Consider the following 19,316-nt stretch of genomic DNA (forward strand, 5'->3'; position numbering starts at 1 on the left):
CATAAAGATGAAGAGGGGAACAACACAGCTCCGTCAGGTCCAGATCATCCAGAAGGTAAAGATCGGTCGAGTCTTCAGAAGAGGCCTACTGGCCTTGAGTTCCTCCGCCTGGGACATAGTGAAGGTGCGATTTTCATGGGTCAGGCGCACCTTAGCTGGATATAAGAAAGCAAATTTTATTCCCCTTGCGACCAGCTGCGAACAATATGATGTGAAGGTTCTGCACTGTTCAGCCACCTTAATAGAGAAATCTTGGAAGATCAAAATCTTGGCACCCTCATATTCCAGACGCCGGGACTTCTTAAATAGCTCAAGCAGACGGGCTTTGATAGCATAATTATGAAAGCAGGCCAGCACAGCTCTCGGTCTACCAGCGCTCTCGTGCTCTCGTCACCTGGGGACGGGGCCTGAGGCACATGGGCCCAACCCGACCATGTGCCCAAGGCCCCGCCCCCAGGAGGGACCTAAGGCTCCCGGGCCTATTCTGATTGGCCCAGGCGCCCTAGGCCCCACCAGTAGGCGGAGCTATGGGACGGATGGGCCAATCCGGTCTCATTCCGTCGTTGGCTGCCTGCCGGACAGGCGGGTTTGGCTCCCGTCTGTCCGGCCAACTACACAAAGGTACGGGGAAGGGGGGTGGGGGTCGGCCAGGGGGGTCGCGGGTCGGCTGGGGGGGCGGTCGGAGGTTCTTGGGGAAGGCGGTCGTTGGGGGGGAGGGGGGTTTGCGTCGAGGGCAGGAGGGCCTGGGATCCCTCCTGCTCGTAATGTAGTGCGGGGTGGGGTCGCCATGGCCAGGAGGGTTTGGGCTCCCTCCTGGCCCGAACAACTAGCGGGGGGGGGGGTCGCCAGGGCCAGGAGGACTTGGGCTCCCTCCTGGCCCGATATTGTCGGGGAGTTGGGGAGTCGGCAGGGCAAGAGGGCTTGGGCTCCCTTTTGCCTCGATCGTGTCGGGGGTGCCGCGGTTGGCTGGGGCAAGAGGGCTTGAGCTCCCTCTTGCCCCGATCGTGTCGGGGGTGCCGTGGTTGGCTGGGGCAAGAGGGCTTGAGCTCCCTCTTGCCCCAATTGTTTCGGGGAGTCGGGACGGCCAAGAGGAAGCAGCAGGACATCGGTAGGAGCTTCTACATGATGGGGGGGGTCGGGAGGCTGTGGGGGTGCGAGCGGTCCTTCAGGGTGGGGGTGCGGGTGCGGTTGGGAGTGCGTGCGAGCGGTCCTTCAGGGTGGGGGTGAGGGTGCGTGCGAGCGGAGTGGGAGTGCGAGCGGTCCTGCGGGGGGGGTGAATCGGACGTCGGGGGGGGGCATCAGGCTTTCAGGGTGGGGACAGGACTTCAAGGGGGAGAGGAGAGTCGGGGTGGCCAGAGGAGAGTCGGGGCGAGCGAAAGGAGAGTCGGGCAGCATGTGCGGTATACGGGTGTGTGCGGTATATAAAAATTTCTGTACATAAATTTGTGTTTTTCGCGTGCTATACCCGTGTGCGCGTTTTACACGGGTGCGCGTTATCTACGTGAAAATACGGTAGTAGTAAAAAAGAAAGTTTAGGGAGGGAGAGAACTAGGAAGAGGCATCCTATCCTTGCAGGGGGAGTGGGGAGATCGAGCTAAGTTGGGGAAAGAGAACTGGGGAGAATCAAGCTTGAAGAGGAAAAAAGCTGGGCCAGGATGGAAACAAGCCTTATAATGGGAAAATTCTGCAGAAAAAAAAATTACAAAATAAAGTATGTAAAACTTTTAAAATATTATATGCAGAACTTTCAATACTTCTGCACAGAATTCCACCAGAAGCATTACCCCCCTAATTCAAGAAACGGCACACAAATTTGTATGTGCAACTTATATAATAAGATCGTTGTGTGCATAACTTTATGAATTGGCTATAATTGTTCATTTATATACACATCAGGACTATATCTATATTAAATGCCATTGCTTTATGAATAAATTAAGATTATTACATTAGTGCCCAAGTGCTAAATCCACTGAGTAATCTGCAGCACACCCTTACATCACTGCATTTCCTTTCCTACATACACCCTACTAATGAAACATCTGTAGAAATGTAAAGTTTTCACTTACAGTCATGTGAAAAAATTAGGACACCCCATGAAATATTCAATTCTTTCTTAAGAAATGTTCACATATCAATGTCAGATCTTTTTTTATTTATCTCTGGAAAAGAAAGTGTTGTATTTGCAGGTAAACAACAACAATTTTCCTTGATTTACTCATGAAACAAAAGATATCTACAAAATTGTGTATAAGGAATAAATTAGGAATAAATTAGGACACCCTACACCCTAATAGCTAGTGTTACCCCCTTTGGCTAAATAACTGCAGTGAGATGCTTCTTGTAGCCATCTACCAGTCTGTGACATCGGTCTGAGGAAAGTTTGGCCCACTCCTCAATGCAGAATTCTTTCAGCTGTGAGATGTTTGAGGGTTTTCTTGCATGTACTGCCCATTTCAAATCACCCCACAGCATCTCAATGGAATTAAGATCAGGGCTTTGACTCGGCCACTCCAGGACACTCCATTTCTTAATTTTCCATCAGTCCTTGGTAGATTTACTGGTATGTTTTTGGATTATTGTCGGGTTGCAGGTTCCAGTTCCGCTTCAGCTTTAATTTTCTTACATATGGTCTCATATGTTCCTCAAGCACTAATGCACGGTAAAATTCATGCTGGATTCTATGATGGTGAGTTGGCCAGATCCTGCTACAACAAAGCTTCCTCAAACCATGACACTTTCACCTCCATGCTTCACAGTTGGTATGAGGTTCTTTTCCTGGAATGCTGTACGCCAAACATGTCCTTTTTTCTGGTGTCCAAATAATTCAATTTTAGACTCATCTATCCATAGAATACTATTCCAGAAGTCCTGGTGTTTGTCTACGTTCTCTCTGTCAAACTTCACTCTGGCTTTGATGTTTCTCGTAGAAAGCAAAGGTTTCCTCCTTGCACACCTCCCATGCAAGTTAAATTTGTGCAGTCTCTTTCTGATTGTAGAGGCATGCACTTTCACATCAACAGTAGCAAAAGCCTGCTGTAGGTCCTATAATGACATTTTAGGGATTTTGGAGACTTCTTTTAGCGTCTTGCAATCTGCTCTGGGGGTCAACTTGCTTGGACGGCCAGACCTGGGCATGTTGGCAGTTGTTTGGAAAGTCTTCCACTTGTACACTATTTTCTAGACCATTGAATGGCTAATGCCAAATTCTTTCAAGATCTTTTTAAATCCCTTACCAGACTTATAAGCTGCTACAATCTTCTTTCTGAAGGCCTCAGAAAGCTCTTTTGATCTCACCATGGTGTTCACTCTCACCGCAGCAGTCATGAGCACACCAAACAAAATGTTTGAGGTTTAAGTAGGGCAAACCTCCTTCAAAATGTTGAGTAACGATGTTCTAATCATGTGCATCTGATGTGATACACCTGTGTGTGATTGGAGCCACTTTAAGTGGGAGACTATGTGGGAGTGTCCTAATTTTTTCCTCAGTTAGAATATACATTTTTGTGAACATCTTTTGTTTAATGAGTAAATCAAGGAAAATTTTTATTGTTTACCTGCAGTTATATCACTTTCTTTTCCAGAGATAAATAAAAAGATTTGACATCGATATGTGAACATTTCTTAAGAAAGAACTGAATATTTCATGGGGTGTCCTAATTTTTTCACATGACTGTATCTGTGTGCTTGAAATCCAATCTTGCACCACTCCACAATTTATAAATCCCAAAGCGGTATATGAATGATCCAATATAAGTGAGAAAAATGTTCTGTCGTTCAATAAAATACTGTTGAATTTATCCCTCTTACTTGGAATTTTTCTAACCCTAATACCATCAGACCCCTCCACAAATTGAAACTTTCCTTCCCCTCGCTAAAAGGCATTTCCCGTTCAGGAAGGCTAGGATCCTCCCTCCCCTTCAAAATCACTGACCTCTGGAACAACCTTACCTCCCCTCTTCGGAACTTGAGCTCTCTCCAAATTTTCCGCAAACACCTGAAAACCTGACTTTTCTCAAAAATGTAAGCCTCTCTCGAACTCTTGAGCCTCTCCCCTTTTCAGAACTTGAGCTCTCTCCAAGTTTTCTGCAAATATCTGAAAACCTGGCTTTTCTCAAAAATTGTAAGTCTCTCTCCAACTTTGATATTCCAAGTCCTCAAAATCTCTTCATATCTGGCTTCCCTAGTCCTCTAATTATTCTTCAGTCTTCGACCTCTAACCCTTTATTGTAGTTCCTTCTTATTACTTCTCCTGTAAACCATGCCGAGCTCTACGAACGTGGAGAAGATGCGGTATACAAACCTAAGGATTAGATTAGATTAGATGAATTAAATCTAATTACCAATGAAGTCCTAAAGACTCTTTGTATTTGTAACTTTGCTCCTGAATTTTCCATCTTGTTGTAACTTTTCTCTCAAGCTTGCATTAGTAGGGCTTAGGTATAGAAATGATAAGTAGGAGAAGGAGGAGGAGGAAGAAAGTGCAATGATGTAAGAGTGTGCTACAGATCCCACAGTGGATTTAGCATTTGAGCTCTTACATTAATATTAAGCATAATTTATTCATAAAACAACATTTAACATATAATCCTTATGTATATATAAATATATATTAAGTTGACTAGGAGAAAAATATAATACCCCCAGGAGTATAAGAATAGTGCAAAATTGTTAATTGCCAGTAATTGACAATAACACACAAACTGCCCTTAGTTGGTATTCTACATGTTGCATGCTCCAATTCCACAGCATGCTACTCCAAGGGGGCATGGACCTAGGAAAGGCATAGATAGGTCAGAGGAATGTCAGGCAGTTACAAGCATGGCTTATAGAATACTAGCATTCATGTGCCTAACTGTGTCTTATTGCTGACCTACAAGTGTGTTCATTCTGCTGCCCCTCAATATCTCTCCTTATACACCTCCCAGAGAACTCCCTTCCTCAGATAAGTCGCTCTTAGGTTTACCCTTCTCCTTCACTGCCAATCCCAGACTTTGTTCCTTTCATCTAGCTGCCCCCTATGCCTGGAATAAATTACCCGAGTTTGTCCGTCAAGCCCCTTCCCTTCCGTTGTTTAAAAGTAGACTGACAACCCACCTTTTTGATATAGCTTTCAATCTTTAACCTTACTCCTTTGCCCTCCAACCCAGCTAGCTGATTAACCGTTCCCCTTAACTGTATCCATGTTTGTCTTTGAGAAGCAGAGCTAAGATTGTGATGTCATAATGCCTCCTTCCACCAATAAGACACAATCTCATCAGTGATGTCACAATGGCTTGATTGTCCTGTACTCTCCTCTGCCCTCCAACCCAGCCAGCTGATTAACCGTTTCCCTTAACTGTATCCATGACATCCTGTTTGTCTGTCTTGCCCATTTAGATTGTAAGCTCTTTCGAGCAGGGACTGTTTTCTTACTCTTTGTGACTGTGCAGCGCTGCGTGTGTCTGGTAGCATTATAGAAATAATTAATAGTAGTAGTAGTAGTAATAACTGCCATAAGCATTTAAGTACTCACGCCTAAAGTTAGGCATGTAAATCTGAACTAAGCACAACTGTTATTTTAGAATTTGTGCAGATGATATTACAGTGATAATACAAGTATCCTCATTTTTAAGAGATACAATTTTCAATATAAAGATCTGTTTTAATATTATTGAAAACAGGACTTCTATGCAACAACTTAAAACTGAATAAAAATAAAACAAAGTTTCTGTGGCTTGGTGCCCAGAAAGACCCAAGATACGCTCCTGCAATTTTTACAGATGGGAATAATTTTCCTCTTGAATTACATTCATGAATACTAGGAGTAGAATTAGATAATAACTTGTGTTATCAAGTACAATATGTAGTTAAACAATGTTATCTGATCATGAGAAAACTGAGAACTATAAGGAAATATTTTGTGATTGAATCTTTTTGGATTTTAGTGCAGCCCTTGATTTTGTTCAGAATCAATTACTGCAACCTAGTATTGGCCATCTGCTCTAAATCTTTTAGTGATTACAGTTGGTTCAAAATTCAGTAGTAAGGTTAATATTTGGTATATGGAAATTTTAGCACCTACAACCATATTACAGTAATAATAATAATAATAATTTTATTCTTATATACCGCCAAAGCCATGAAAGTTCGAGGCCGTTTACAACAAGATGTGCTGGCCAATCAGCGAAGAGTTTACACTACATTGTTATCAAATATAAGCCAGGATGATTCAAGGCAGTTTACAACGAAAGGAGCTGAACAAACAGTGAAGTGGTCACAATACAAAGACATCGCATACAAGCTTACAGAAAGGAAGAAAAGGAAAGTTTCGATTAAACAGATTCATTTTTACAGATTTTCTAAAATTGAGGTAGGATGAGGAATGTGTGATAATTTTACCCAGCCAATCATTCCATTTGCCTGCCTGGAAGGCGCGCGTTCTGTCTAGGAATCTTTTGTAGTGGCAGGCCTTTATTGTCGGATAGGTGAACAGATGAATTCTACGTGCGAGCCTAATAGAACTATCCAGATTAAATTGGGAAACCAGGTATATGGGGGCCAGACCAAATATTGATTTGTAACAAAGACAGAAAAATTTAAACAGAACTCGTGCTTCGTTGGTTACCTTTGGAAGCTAGAATAAAATTCAAGTTAGGAGTTACAGTTTATAAGATCTTAACAGGTAATGTTCCTGATTATCTGACAAATCTAATGTCCTTATTGTATAACCATCTTTCTAAATATCAAATGAAAACTTATTTTCAATTGAGATTTCCTACAGTTAAGAATGTAAAGTCTATTAGTCAATTTTCTTTGCCAATTCAATATCAACTGGTTAGTTTTTGGAACCAACTTCCTTTGGGATTACTTATCTGTGAGCATTATCTTCAGTTCAGAAAATGTTTAAAATCTTTTCTTGGGCTTAATTATGCCACGTAAGTTTTATGTTTTAAATTTGTAATTCCCAGACAAATTGGTCTGGTTCTTTTATTTCTGTTATCCGTTCTTGAACTATTTAGATAAAGACAGAATAGAACACACTTGTTAAGATAAGCTTAACTTTAGGCAATCTATAAAGAATTGCCTCCTAATATACAACTAAGCAGGTGTGCGTCTTCATTTAATCTTTGCTTACCAGTGCCTCTAGTTCCAGCTGAAGGCTTTTCTTTTTAGATTTTAACTTAACAATTTCTTCCTGTTCCCTATTACGTTGATTGAGAAGATCCTGACGTCGAATCCTTTCCCATTCCAGCTGGCGCTGGCGCTCGAGCTCTTGTTTCGCAGCCTGTGGATACAAAACTGTCACTTCACTATCATAAAACCATATTCTAGTGAAAATGTACATATTTTATGCATAAACTGGGTTGAAAAACGCACTAGCAGCAAACCACATTCATCCAAAATAATATTGAAAAAGAGACACAAAATCATAAATACATAAAACGGAGCAAAACAGACCTCATAAACGGACAGCCGGGACTGCACTGTACCCTAAGCTGTCCGTATCATCACAGGTCTGAAAAAAACTCCATATAACAATGACATATCAATCTCTCATCAATTTAAATAAACATATTTTTCAAAACTTTTTTTCTCTTTCTTTTTAAGCTGGGTAGAGAAGTGGTTCACACTGCATGAAACTTTGCAACATATTTTACGCATGCCATACAGACTCTCAATTGCTTCAAGTTTAGAAGTAGAAGAAATTGGATACATAGAAAACAGTAAAACATCAACCATTTAAGTAGCTCATTTAACAGATCGCCCCTTCAATATATTTTACAAAGTTGACTAAATTATATTCTACTCTAAAAGCAAGACTGCGGCATGGCTCTTTATGTTTATGTTAAATTCTGTATGTTTGAGAGACATGTCTGAAGATGGAGAGTGAGCATTCCTGTGCTAATCAGTTTAGTGCATCTACTTTACTGCACACTAACTTGTTAGCACAGGATTACCACTTGAGCTCTTCTTCTTATAAAATAAATGTAAATGCTCACATAGCAAATTTTTTATTTTTTAATGACCGCAAGCTAATGGCTACAAAAAACTTGAAAACCAGCCAGTTTTTGTTGAGGCTTAGTAAAATGACCTCATAGATATACTTCTAAATTGGCCGCTCTGAAAATTTACTAAGGGCTGAATCTCTAAACGTACACTCATTTATGAGCATAAAAGAGTGGCAACATAAGGCCAGTACTGGGCAGACTTGCACAGTCTGTGTCTGTATATGACATTTGGTGGAGGATGGGCTGGGGAGGGCTTCAATGGCTAGGAGAGTGTAGATGGGCTGGAGTAGGTTTTAATGGAGATTTCGGAATTTGGAACCCAAGCACAGTACTGGGTAGAGCTTTGGATTCTTGCCCAGAAATAGCTAAGAAGAAGAAAAAAATTTTTTAAAAATTAAAATTGAATCAGGTTGGGCAGACTGGATGGACCATTCGGGTCTTTATCTGCCGTCATCTACTATGTTATGTTACTATGGGCTGGAGAGGGCTTCATTGGCTGGGAGGGTTTAGATAGGATGGAGTAGGTTTCGATGGAGATTTCGGCAGTTGGAACCCAAGCACAGTACCGGGTAGACCTTTGGATTCTTGCCCAGAAATAGCTAAGAAGAAAAAATTTAAATTGAATCAGGTTGGGCATTCGAGTCTTTATCTGCCGTCATCTACTATGTTACTATGCTTCCAATGGACAAACTCCCAGAAGAGAAAGAAGGCTCAGAGCCCTGCAGACAATTTCTCAGATACTGATCAAAACAAAGCTTCCTAGATAGTTTTCTTTTGATTATTGTTAAAAGCTTCTAGCTTTTTATCAAATTGTTTTCTGAGCTTCCATTTGTTCCAGAGAGTATATTTTGAATTCCATAATTTAGTATAGTACAGTACGTGTATCATTCTAGTACCTCATCTCTAAATTGTTTCCATCTCAACGTTGCTAAAAACTGAGGCCCGGATTCAGTATAGGGCGCCCGTTCTCAGAAACTGCCTAAGCAGCTTTTGAGAACTGCACACGGGTGCCCTATACAGAATTGCCCTAAGCCGCCTAACCACCACTCTAACCAGTGCCCATATTACAGGCGCTGGTTAGAGAACTGCATTGCGGTTGAAGTGATGGCGGCAATGGATCTCCCTGCCACAATCAGTTTAGCGGCCGCGGCCTGTCCCCCTGCCTCCCGCACAAATATACAGACCTCTTTCACAGTCACAGGAGGTGGACAGAGATTTAGTTGAAGGCATTCGAAATATATCTATGAAGGTGCATTCCTTTTGCAGGGTCTTCTTAAAATAGGGTGATCCTGAATTCTCTATAGGTGAACTGTGCCAGCAATTGGTAATTGAACCTATGAGAGATGGGGACTGGGTCCTACTGGACCTTAAGTGTTTATGAATGGGGAGAATGTTTCTGATGTTACAGTGGATGATCATCTCACATCCAGCGATCTCAAAATGTATACTTTAGAAGAAAGATGGGAGAGGGGAGATATGATAGACATTTAAATACCTCCATGGCATAAATGCAAACAAAGCGAATTTCTGTCGATTGAAAGGAAGCTCTGGAATGAGGGGCATAGGATAAGCTGAAAAATAACAGAATCAGGAATAACCTGAGGAATTTACTTCTTCACAGAAATGATAGTGAATTTGTGAAATAGCTCCCTGTGGAGGTGGTAGAAACAAAGACCGTATCTGAATTCAAGCAAACTTGGGAGAGGTTCATTGAATTTCTAAGGAAGAGGAAGGAATAATAGATAGCATGGATGAATAGACTAATATGGTCTTCATCTGCTTCATTTTTTATCTGTGTATCTGGTGTCAGGTCAAAAGCGCACTGGGACAAAGGCGCGCGCAGACAATTGAGCACAGCGCGGAGGTGCGTGCCACAGAAAATTACTGTTTTTAGGGCTCCGACGGGGGGAGCATGGGGGAGGAACCCCCCCACTTTACTTTAAAATAGAGATCGCGCCGCGTTGTGGGGGCGTTGTGGGATTGTAACCCCCCACATTTTACTGAAAACTTCACTTTTTCCCTGTTTTTAGGGAAAAGGTTAAGTTTACAGTAAAATGTGGAGGGTTACAACCCCCCAAACCCCCCACAACGCCGGCGCGATCTCTATTAAGTAAACTGGGGGGGCTCTCCAACAAAACCCCCCGTCGGAGCCCCTAAAAACTGTAATTTTCTTCAGTGCGCGCCTCCGTCTTGCGCTCAGTTGTCGGCGCGCGCCTTTGTCTTTCGCGGGGTTGTCTATGAACCCTGTGTATCTTATGCACTTATGTTGTTAGCTTTTCTGTTTCTTTATTAGTCTGAATCACAACATTCACATCATGATTTCTCATTCCAGTTCCCATACTCCCAATTAATTATTGGCTAATAGGGTTTTACATACCTGCACTTTTTCATATCACAATACAACTTTCCTAACCTAAACCATTCTAATCCTTCAAATCACTGTTCATTTTACACTGCTCTCAGTTTTTCTACCTGCTTATGATCCTTGCTCTAAGCAAACAAGTTAACATGAGTTTAAAATTTAAGAATCACTTTCCCAAATCAGACAAATGTCCACCAAGCCCAGCATTCTGAACTGGACACAAGTACACAGAAAGATCCCATAAATTCGAAGTCTACTTTGTTAATAACGGTTTATGGGTTTTTCTTTAATCTCAAGTAGGTTATTTGCTTTTAGCACAGCTTCTGTAACAAATTCATGTTCTTAATATGCACAAGCCTTCTTAGCTGTTTTTAAATGCACAATATGATACAGATAAAGGATTGATTCAATTTTCTTCCACTACATTAGATTGTAGAAGATCCTCATATTTCTAAACATCTAGCTTATTAGTTTAACTAGTTTCCTTAAATAAATTCAGCATGTTATGTTTTTCATCAGGTTAATAAACAGCAGTACACAAAATTGATTTAGAAAGCACAATGACCTCACGTCTTTCTATTTCTTTCCTCCTTTCTTCCTCCTTCTGCCTTTCCAGGTCTCGCTGTTTCTCCAGCCGTTTTTCCATCTCAAGTTGCCTCTTGCGCTCTTGCTCCTGGCGCTCCCGATCCTTTCTCTCTTGTTCCTCTCTTTCCTTCTGGGCTTTGCGCTCTGCCTCTCGCTGCTGTTGCTCCAGAAGCACCTGACGGCGCTTCTCCAATTCCATGTTGCCTCGATCATAATTTTCTTTCCTTTTGTCTTCAAACGTGACTATAAAAAAAAAAAGAGGACAGAAGGAGTTTAAATACAAGAATTTATTATAGTTGATTTATAATGTGTCTTCTAAGTACATAAATGACAATTTGATAAACTAGTCACCCATATTTATACACCCCTTGCATGGAATACCAGCACATAAGCATGGAAGTATCCCTTACCTGTAAAAGTGGCAGCAGTGTACCAAAGCACTATTCTAAAACAGTATATATAACTTACAAAGCACTTAAATACAAGGAGGGTGTATACAAGCAGGGACACAGGCAGGGCTCAGACTTACACACATAACTTACAGAATGCATAAGTTATACATTTCCTGAAGTTACCCGTGTTCTTGCTGCATTTCGACGTGAACTCTCAGGCCTTGAGCATGCGCACATGCTCAAGGCCCAGCACAGGAAGCAGATCTTCTGGCACCGGCACCACGCACAGGACATGCTGGTGCTGGTGCCGCTGCGGAGGCTACAGCAAAGTAAGAAGAGGGTTCAAGTGGGTTGGGGGGACCTCAGGTCGCGGCGGGGGGGGGTGCCGGATCGCGGGGGGAAGGGCGCCGGTTTGCAGGGGGGGCGCTCGCAAATCGAAGTGCGCTCGCTTTTTGCGAGGCGCCGATTTTGCGAATGTTTTGCTCGTCTTGCAAAACACTCGCAAACTGGTGCACTCGTAAACCGAGGTACCACTGTATTCCAGAAGTGATCTGTGTACAATTCTGGAGACCACACCTTCAAAAAGATATAGAAAGGATGGAGTCGGTCCAGAGGAAGGCTACTAAAATGGTGCGTGGTCTTCGTCATAAGGCATATGGGGACAGACTTAAAGATCTTAATATGCATACTTTGAAGGAAAGAGGAGATATGATAGCTATGTGGCTTAAATGAGCGTGAGTCGAGTCTCTTCCATTTGAAAGGAAGCTCTGGAATGAGAGGACATAGGATGAAGTTAAAAGGTGATAGGTTCAGGAGTAAACTAAGGAAATACTTTTTTACAGAAAGGGTGGTAGATGCGTGGAAGAGGGTGGAGACAGAGACTGTGTCTGAATTCAAGAAAGTGTGGGATCTCTTAGAGAGAAGAAGAAATAATGGTTACTGCGAATGGGCAAACTGGATAGGCCATTTGGCCTTTATCTGTCACCATGTTTCTATGTTTCTATTAATCTCTGGAATTCATTTTCCAAAGAACATGGTAAAAGTGATTAACAGACAGGGTTTAAAATAGGTTTGAATAAATTCCTGAAAGTAAGTCCAAAATCCATTATAAAGCTGGACTTGGGAAAATCCATTGCTTATTCCTGGGATAAGCAGCATAATTTTAGTCTTTGGGATTTTGCCAGGTACTAATAACTTTAATTGGTCACTGTTGGAAATAGGTACTAGACCTTTGGACTGTCCCATTTTGGTGATGCTTATATACTCTATTAGGGCAAGAATGTGTGCCCTAATACTGAATAGAGCTCTAAGATATTCTATGCACTGATTGGGTTGCAACTTGGTCTTGAGAAAGTTGACTTTCCAACCCATGCACTTCAGAAACTAAAGCATTTGAGCCCTTAACTGACACCTCTCCTACTCTGACTTCACACTTAACAGCTAGTTGTTGAGATACAGATGAACCAACAGATCTACTTTGCATAATGAAGCTGCTGCTACAACACCATGATTTGGCAAACATATGGAAAGCTGTATCTCTAACACTGTAAGATATCTGCTCCAATCCCCCCCCCCCCATGATGTTGCTATGTTCCACTGTATTCCCAAATAACCCATTCTGAGCTTTCTGGGAAAACGGGATATAAATCTAAATAAATAAATAATATGAGAAAGCCTTAGCTATTTTTGATAAAGAGGCTAGACAGGAATATGCAAATTACACACATTAGTGATTTCTATTCCGCCATTACCTTGCAGTTCAAGGCGGATTACAAAATAATTATCCAAGATGTATTACAACAAGAACTTACAAAAAAAAAAAATTGGTCATTTTCAAAAAGAGTAAGAAATGGGTAAGGTTATTTGTTTGGGGTAGTTGGCTTTAGTGAGAGTTGGAGTTTGAGACTTGCAATATTATTTCTTTTTTCAGAGTTTTCTTGAAGAGTATGGTCTTTATTTCTTTTCTAAAAGTCTTGTAGTCGAGGGATGCCGTCAGTAGATTGGCGATTTGGTTGTCTAGTTTGGCTGCTTGAGTGGCCAGGAGGCCATCATATAGTTTTTTCCGTTTGACCTCCTTAATTGGGGGGTATGAGAATGGGGTGTGTTTTCCTATGTCTGGTTGCGGTGTTGTGGATGAGGCGGTTATTCAGGTAGTTTGGACTGTCTCCGTATAAAGTCTTAAATAGTAGACAGTAGAATTTAAATTGTATTCTTGCTGGGATCGGAAGCCAGTGCGATCGGAGATATGCTTCTGTAATGTGCAAATATGATCCCGAGATTGCCTAACCACTGATATGGATGAACATTAGGCCTCAATCCTAAAATACAAATTATGTAGTGCCCTATTCATATTTTTCAAGTCGAGAATTGGACAAAAAGAACCTTCTTTCTTTGATACCAAAATAAATTGAATACTGACCCCCTCTTCACACTATTGTGCGAATTTGCACAAGCAAAAGGCACAATAGTGTGAAGAAGAGCGGTGTCAGGAAACCCTGAAGATGCGGTAGTATCCATGAAACGTTGGTTTTAAAGTGACACCACGTTTACACTTCAACACTTACAAGAGTTTTGCTACATTAGCGATTTTTGCCCCGTGCTGGAATTTATCAGCCTAACGGCTAGAGCAAAGCCTGTACGGAAGTTTTTTGGAGCCAATGATGTGGGTGAAGGAGGTTTAAGCACGTTTGCTTAACCTAGAATAGATCTGAGGCTTTTTCTTCCATTCAAGGCACTGCTCTTAGCCAAAAGAGTGGAGCATTTTTTGTTGCTGTGTAGAAGGATACAAAATCAATTCATTTATGAGTGTTTTGCAAACATGTTACAACTTGCAAATATTTCAGCACCCTGACAGATTCCTAACAAATATTTCACAAGTATATGCATAAGCACGTAATTCATTCGGGACACATAATAGCCAATATTTTCCTGTAAATTAAAAATTATATTTAAAAAATATTAAGCATCTATAAAAGATAAAATCAGTATGAACCTGATTCTAATTACAGTGCTGTACCTAATTGGTTTAATTGTTTTTAATCGCCACGGTAATTGATTGATCATTTAAAAACTATTAAAAAGTAATTATAAAATAAAAATGTAGGCACCCGCCAGCGTCTCCAAAAATGGTGCGGTGATCACATCTACGGAGGTGTCTAAGGTCGACATAATCACGGTTAACACCAGAAACAACTTTGGGCGCCTCTGTAGATGTGAGCCACATAAAATATAGGCACCAGAAATGTAGGCCTACATTTTCGGAGCCCATGTTTGAAAGTGGCGGAGATTTTATAAACGGTGCTGTTGCATGACTGACATGCAACCAGCACTGTTTTTGGAAGCACCGGCCAATAACAGCCTATAGAATCCAGTCCTATGTATGTCAGTAGTTTTTTTTTTTTTTTTTAATTTATGCAATTTTCATTCAATATTTGCATCAATTATCAAAACCTTGAAGAGAAAGTACTAATCATCAACTTAAGAAACATGGAGTTCATACTTTCCCTCCTACAGAATAAAAATGAACCTAAAACTCAAGTCCACAAGATAAAGGGAGAAAAATAGCCATGTCAGTTCAACCAAAAATTTGGAAACCTCCCCACCTCACCATTTCAGAATTGATAATAATCTACCAGAATAGAGACCAATATGCAAGATGAAAAACTTTCAAACTTCTAGCTTCAACAGTTTTCAAGATAACAGCTTTTTATTCAACATGGGGATTGGTATAGTTTGCAGTTGACAAAGTTTGGGCACCTTTTAGGTTTTAGTAACTCTGCCGTTATGTGTTGTACAGCTGTAAATTTTAAACCACTTATTCAGAATTTTGTGTAGATTCAGATACTGCAAACCATTTTTAGCTGGGGCTCATATATTCTGATATATTAATGATCAAAATTGGGATTTTATTCAATCTTGTGTAACAAAATGCCACTTTCAGCAAACTACTGTGCCAAAGATATTAAAAGAAAAGCTTTATTTTCTCTGTTAGTAACACTAGTTAAAATGAGCAATATGTGTTAATTTTGTGCAGCTAGAAGCTGTAGTTTTTCTGATATGCTTCAATGAAAAATGGAATACTCCGAGTCCAATTTGGAGACAATTTTCATCATGTGGGATAGGTAGTGTAAAAATGAGCTCTATATCATTAAAAAATGCAGAAAAATCATTTCATTTGATGCCAGTTTCATTATGCCTCTCCCAAGCTATCCATAACATAAAAATTTGTATCGGAAACTTGTACTGAAATTATGGCAAATTTAGTGTAAATTGTAACCTGTTAACTATATACTATGTATGTTTAACCTATAACCCGTTCTGAGCTCTTTGAGGATAACGGGATAGAAATAGAAATAAATAAATAATGGCAAAAATTCCACCTCTGACCAATTGTCTTCAGCAACATCTTTGAAGGCAGGTTTATTTTAACAGACATCATGAGCAACTTCATCAGTTCAAGAGTTTCATAAGAATAAGTGTTCAGCTTTAAAAGTTCCAAAATCTCCCTTGTTCAGATTGTACTGATGACTGGTTGTAGCTAGATCAACAACACTCATAAGTGTAGTCAGAAGGATGCTAGGCTGTACAGAAAGAGGAGTAACCAGTAGAAAAAGGGAGATGTTGATGCCTCTGTACAGGTCGTTCGTGAGGCCACACTTGGAGTATTGTGTTTAGTTTTGGAGGCCATATTTGACAAAGGATATAAGGCGGCTTGAAGCGGTCCAGAAGAAGGTGACAAAAATGGTAGGAGGTCTGTGCCAAAAGTAATAAGAGAAGAGACCGGAAGACCTGAATATGTATACTCTGGAGGAGAAGAGGGACAGAGGAGAAATTATACAGGCATTTACATGGGGCATTCAATAATTTACCTCAGTAGGAAAGGAAGTTTTCTAAAAAAAAGTTTGTTTTATTTTGCCATATATTCCCCTGATAACTCCATACATTTCATCCAATTTTCCTGCAATTACTTTAACCCCTTTGAAAAGAATTCTGTTTGATCTTCAAACCAGGACGTCACAGTTTCTTTGACATCTTCATCACTTGAAATCACTGCCATGGAGAGATTTCTTCAAAACTCAGAACAGGAAATAATCAGAAGAAGCCAAGTCAGGACTGTAGGGTGGATGGTCCAACTGCTGAAATCCACATTCTCAGCAGTCTGTGATTGTCGTGACATTTGCACTGGCACATTATCATGAAAAAGCAGCACACTTGTTTTGCGTTTTCTTTGTCTTTTCTCCTTGATTGACGTAACTCTCCCTAGTTATGCTTGTCTTGTGTGGCATGAACTCGAGAAGTAAAAAGTCCTTCATCATCTCAGAAGACAGCTGCCATGACTATGCCTGCAGATTTTTCTGTCTTGAATTTTTTGGGATGGGGGATGACTTGTGCTTCCTCTGTATTGACTCCATTTTGGACTCAGGATCTCTGTAATAGACCCAAGTCTCATCTCCAGTCACCAAACGATGAAAAAAAGTTAACTTGGTCTTCACAGAGCATCTCCAAGTTTTCTTGACAACAACAGAGCCTCATGGCCTTCTGACATGGTGACAGCATTCTTGTAACCCATCTTGCACTAATAAGAATATAAGAATTGCCACTGCTGGGTCAGATCAGTGGTCCATTGTGCCCAGCAGTCTGCTCATGTGGTGGCCCTTAGGTCAAAGACCAGTGCTCTAAATGAGTCCAGCCTCACCTCCATACGTTCCAGTTTAGCAGGAACTTGTCCAACTTTGTCTTGAATCCCTGGAGGGTGTTTTCCCCTATAACAGACTCTGGGAAGAGTGTTCCAGTTTCCTACCACTCTCTGGGTGAAGAGGAACTTCCTTATGTTTGCATGGAATCTTTCCCCTTTCAACTTTAGAGAGTGCCCTCTAGTTCTCCCTACCTTGGAGAGAATGAACAATCTGTCTTTATCTACTAAGTCTATTCCCTTCAGTATCTTGAATGTTTTGATCATGTCCTCTCTCAGTCTCCTCTTTTCAAGGGAGAAGAGGCCCAGTTTCTCTAATCTCTCGCTGTACGGCAACTCCTCCAGCCCCTTAACCATTTTAGTCGCTCTTCTCTGGACATGCCCAACTTTTCATGAATTATTTTCCAAACTGTACCTCCAGAGATGCCCATTAATTTGTCTGTCTGGCAAAATTAAATCCTGGACTTTCTTGCACATTTCTGTAGAAGTTGCTTCCACAGGCCATCCAGTGTGAGGGTCACCTTCAATGGACTCCCTACCCCACTTAAACTGCTTGCTCCAAAATTTTACTTTGTAGGATGATGGGGCAGACTCATCAAACTGCAGTCATGTTAGGAAAATCTTTTACATGGAGAGGGTGGTGGATGCCTGCAATGTCCTCCCAAGGGTGGTAGTGGAAAGGAAAATAGTGACAGAATGCATAAAAGAGTGGGATAAACACAGAAGATATTTAATTAGAAAATTAATGGTATATATTGAAGAACTAAGGCCGATACTGGGCAGATTTACATGGCCTGCCCCATAAATGGCAATTCGGTATAAGATCGGCTAGGGAAGACACTGATGAGAATTCCAGTAACTTGAAACATGAAGACATTGCTGGGCAGACTTTACAGTTTGTATCTGCAAATAACAAGATGGTTGGATGAGCTGCGGTTAGCTTTGGCAGCAACTCCAGTAATTGGAACCTAAGGACAGTACCAGGTGGAATTTACGGTCAATGGCCCAAAGAAAAAAGACAAATTAATTTAATCATGAATTTATAATGCATGTAACTTAAGGACAGACTGTTTGGACCATTACCATTCAGGTCTTCATCTGATGTCATTTACTATGTTACTATCATTATTATTATTACAACAGATTTCCAGAAAGACTTCTCAAGAGAGACTTCTTAGGAAGTAATAGAAATAGACGGCAGATAAGGGCCCACGGCCCATCTAGTCTGCCCACCTTAATGTCCCTCCCCTACCTTTGCCCTGTGAAGAGATCCCATCTGCCGATCCCATTTGGCCTTAAAATCAGGCACGCTGCTGGCCTCAATCACCTGTAGTGGAAGACTATTCCAGCGATCAACCACTCTTTCAGTGAAAAAGAATTTCCTGGTGTCACCTCGTAGTTTCCCGCTGTGACAGAGCCGGTACCTGTATTTTCCGGAACCCGGTCTCTGCTCACCCGAGCGCAACTCCGGCGTGCTTCCGATGAAGGAAGGAAGTCCTGTTGGTATCTTTACTTGTCAGGAATCAAAAAATCCAAAAAACAACAAATCAGCTTTACTGGTTCAAAGTCACTTTATTCAGTGAAACGATGTTGGGAGCACCGTCTCCCTTAAGCATTCAAAGAAAAATCAAAGTCCAAATAGAATGCTTTAAACAAATATCAAAAATAAAGTATGGAGTGGACCCACCGGAATGGGTTTACCACTGCTACCTTCAATCAGGCAATTCAGGTCAGTAACAGTTCAATAATGCAATTACTAACAGAACTCTAGAGGGGTTGTCTTTATCCTAAGAAGGTAAAGGAACCTTTTTCCCTCTCACACAAGTTCTGGGCCTCCAAGCTCAGCAAGTCTTAAAGCTTGGCTATAACCAACAGAGAAGCTGTTGGTGGGGGAGGGGAGTAAAGGAATTCACTTATTACTTTTCTGATACTTCAGAATGCCAATAATGGCCCCACTATCCCAACCTGGATCTTAAGTGAATTCTCCCCAAAATCATAACATTTACTTCCCTCACATTCACATAAATGAGTCCCCAATTCAGGCCAATTGAGTTACCAAAAAAAAAAAACGTGTTTTTTTTTTTTCCTTAGCACAAGTCTATGCAGTTTCACACACGCAGCACTACTGCACAACAATACTCTTATCAACAGAGAAAAGCTCCTGCCTGCACAAACCTCCAGACCTGCCACTTATCCTCACTCCAGGAGCATGTCTTCAGGCAGTCCAAGGTTTTCTCCCCAATCCATGGGTTCAGGCAGAGCTGGCTGGTTGGCAATAGGGTCAGTGTCAGCTT

The 19,316-nt window shown here is 41.2% G+C and overlaps 1 protein-coding gene across 7 annotated transcripts in view; it reads right to left on the reverse strand.

Moving 5' to 3' along the window:
* Positions 1 to 19,316, reverse strand: part of ITSN2 (intersectin 2) — a 317,097-nt gene that overhangs the window by 201,930 nt on the left and 95,851 nt on the right. For all 7 annotated transcript variants that reach the window (XM_033939784.1, XM_033939780.1, XM_033939783.1 and 4 more), the window contains 2 exons: positions 10,919 to 11,181; positions 7,118 to 7,267 (listed from right to left, as the gene is read on the reverse strand). In XM_033939784.1, coding sequence (XP_033795675.1) covers positions 7,118 to 7,267; positions 10,919 to 11,181 — 413 coding nt within the window. The remainder of the gene's footprint in view (positions 1 to 7,117; positions 7,268 to 10,918; positions 11,182 to 19,316) is intronic.

This window comes from Geotrypetes seraphini, chromosome 3 (genome assembly GCF_902459505.1).
Source record: "Geotrypetes seraphini chromosome 3, aGeoSer1.1, whole genome shotgun sequence".
Lineage (NCBI taxonomy): Eukaryota > Metazoa > Chordata > Amphibia > Gymnophiona > Dermophiidae > Geotrypetes > Geotrypetes seraphini.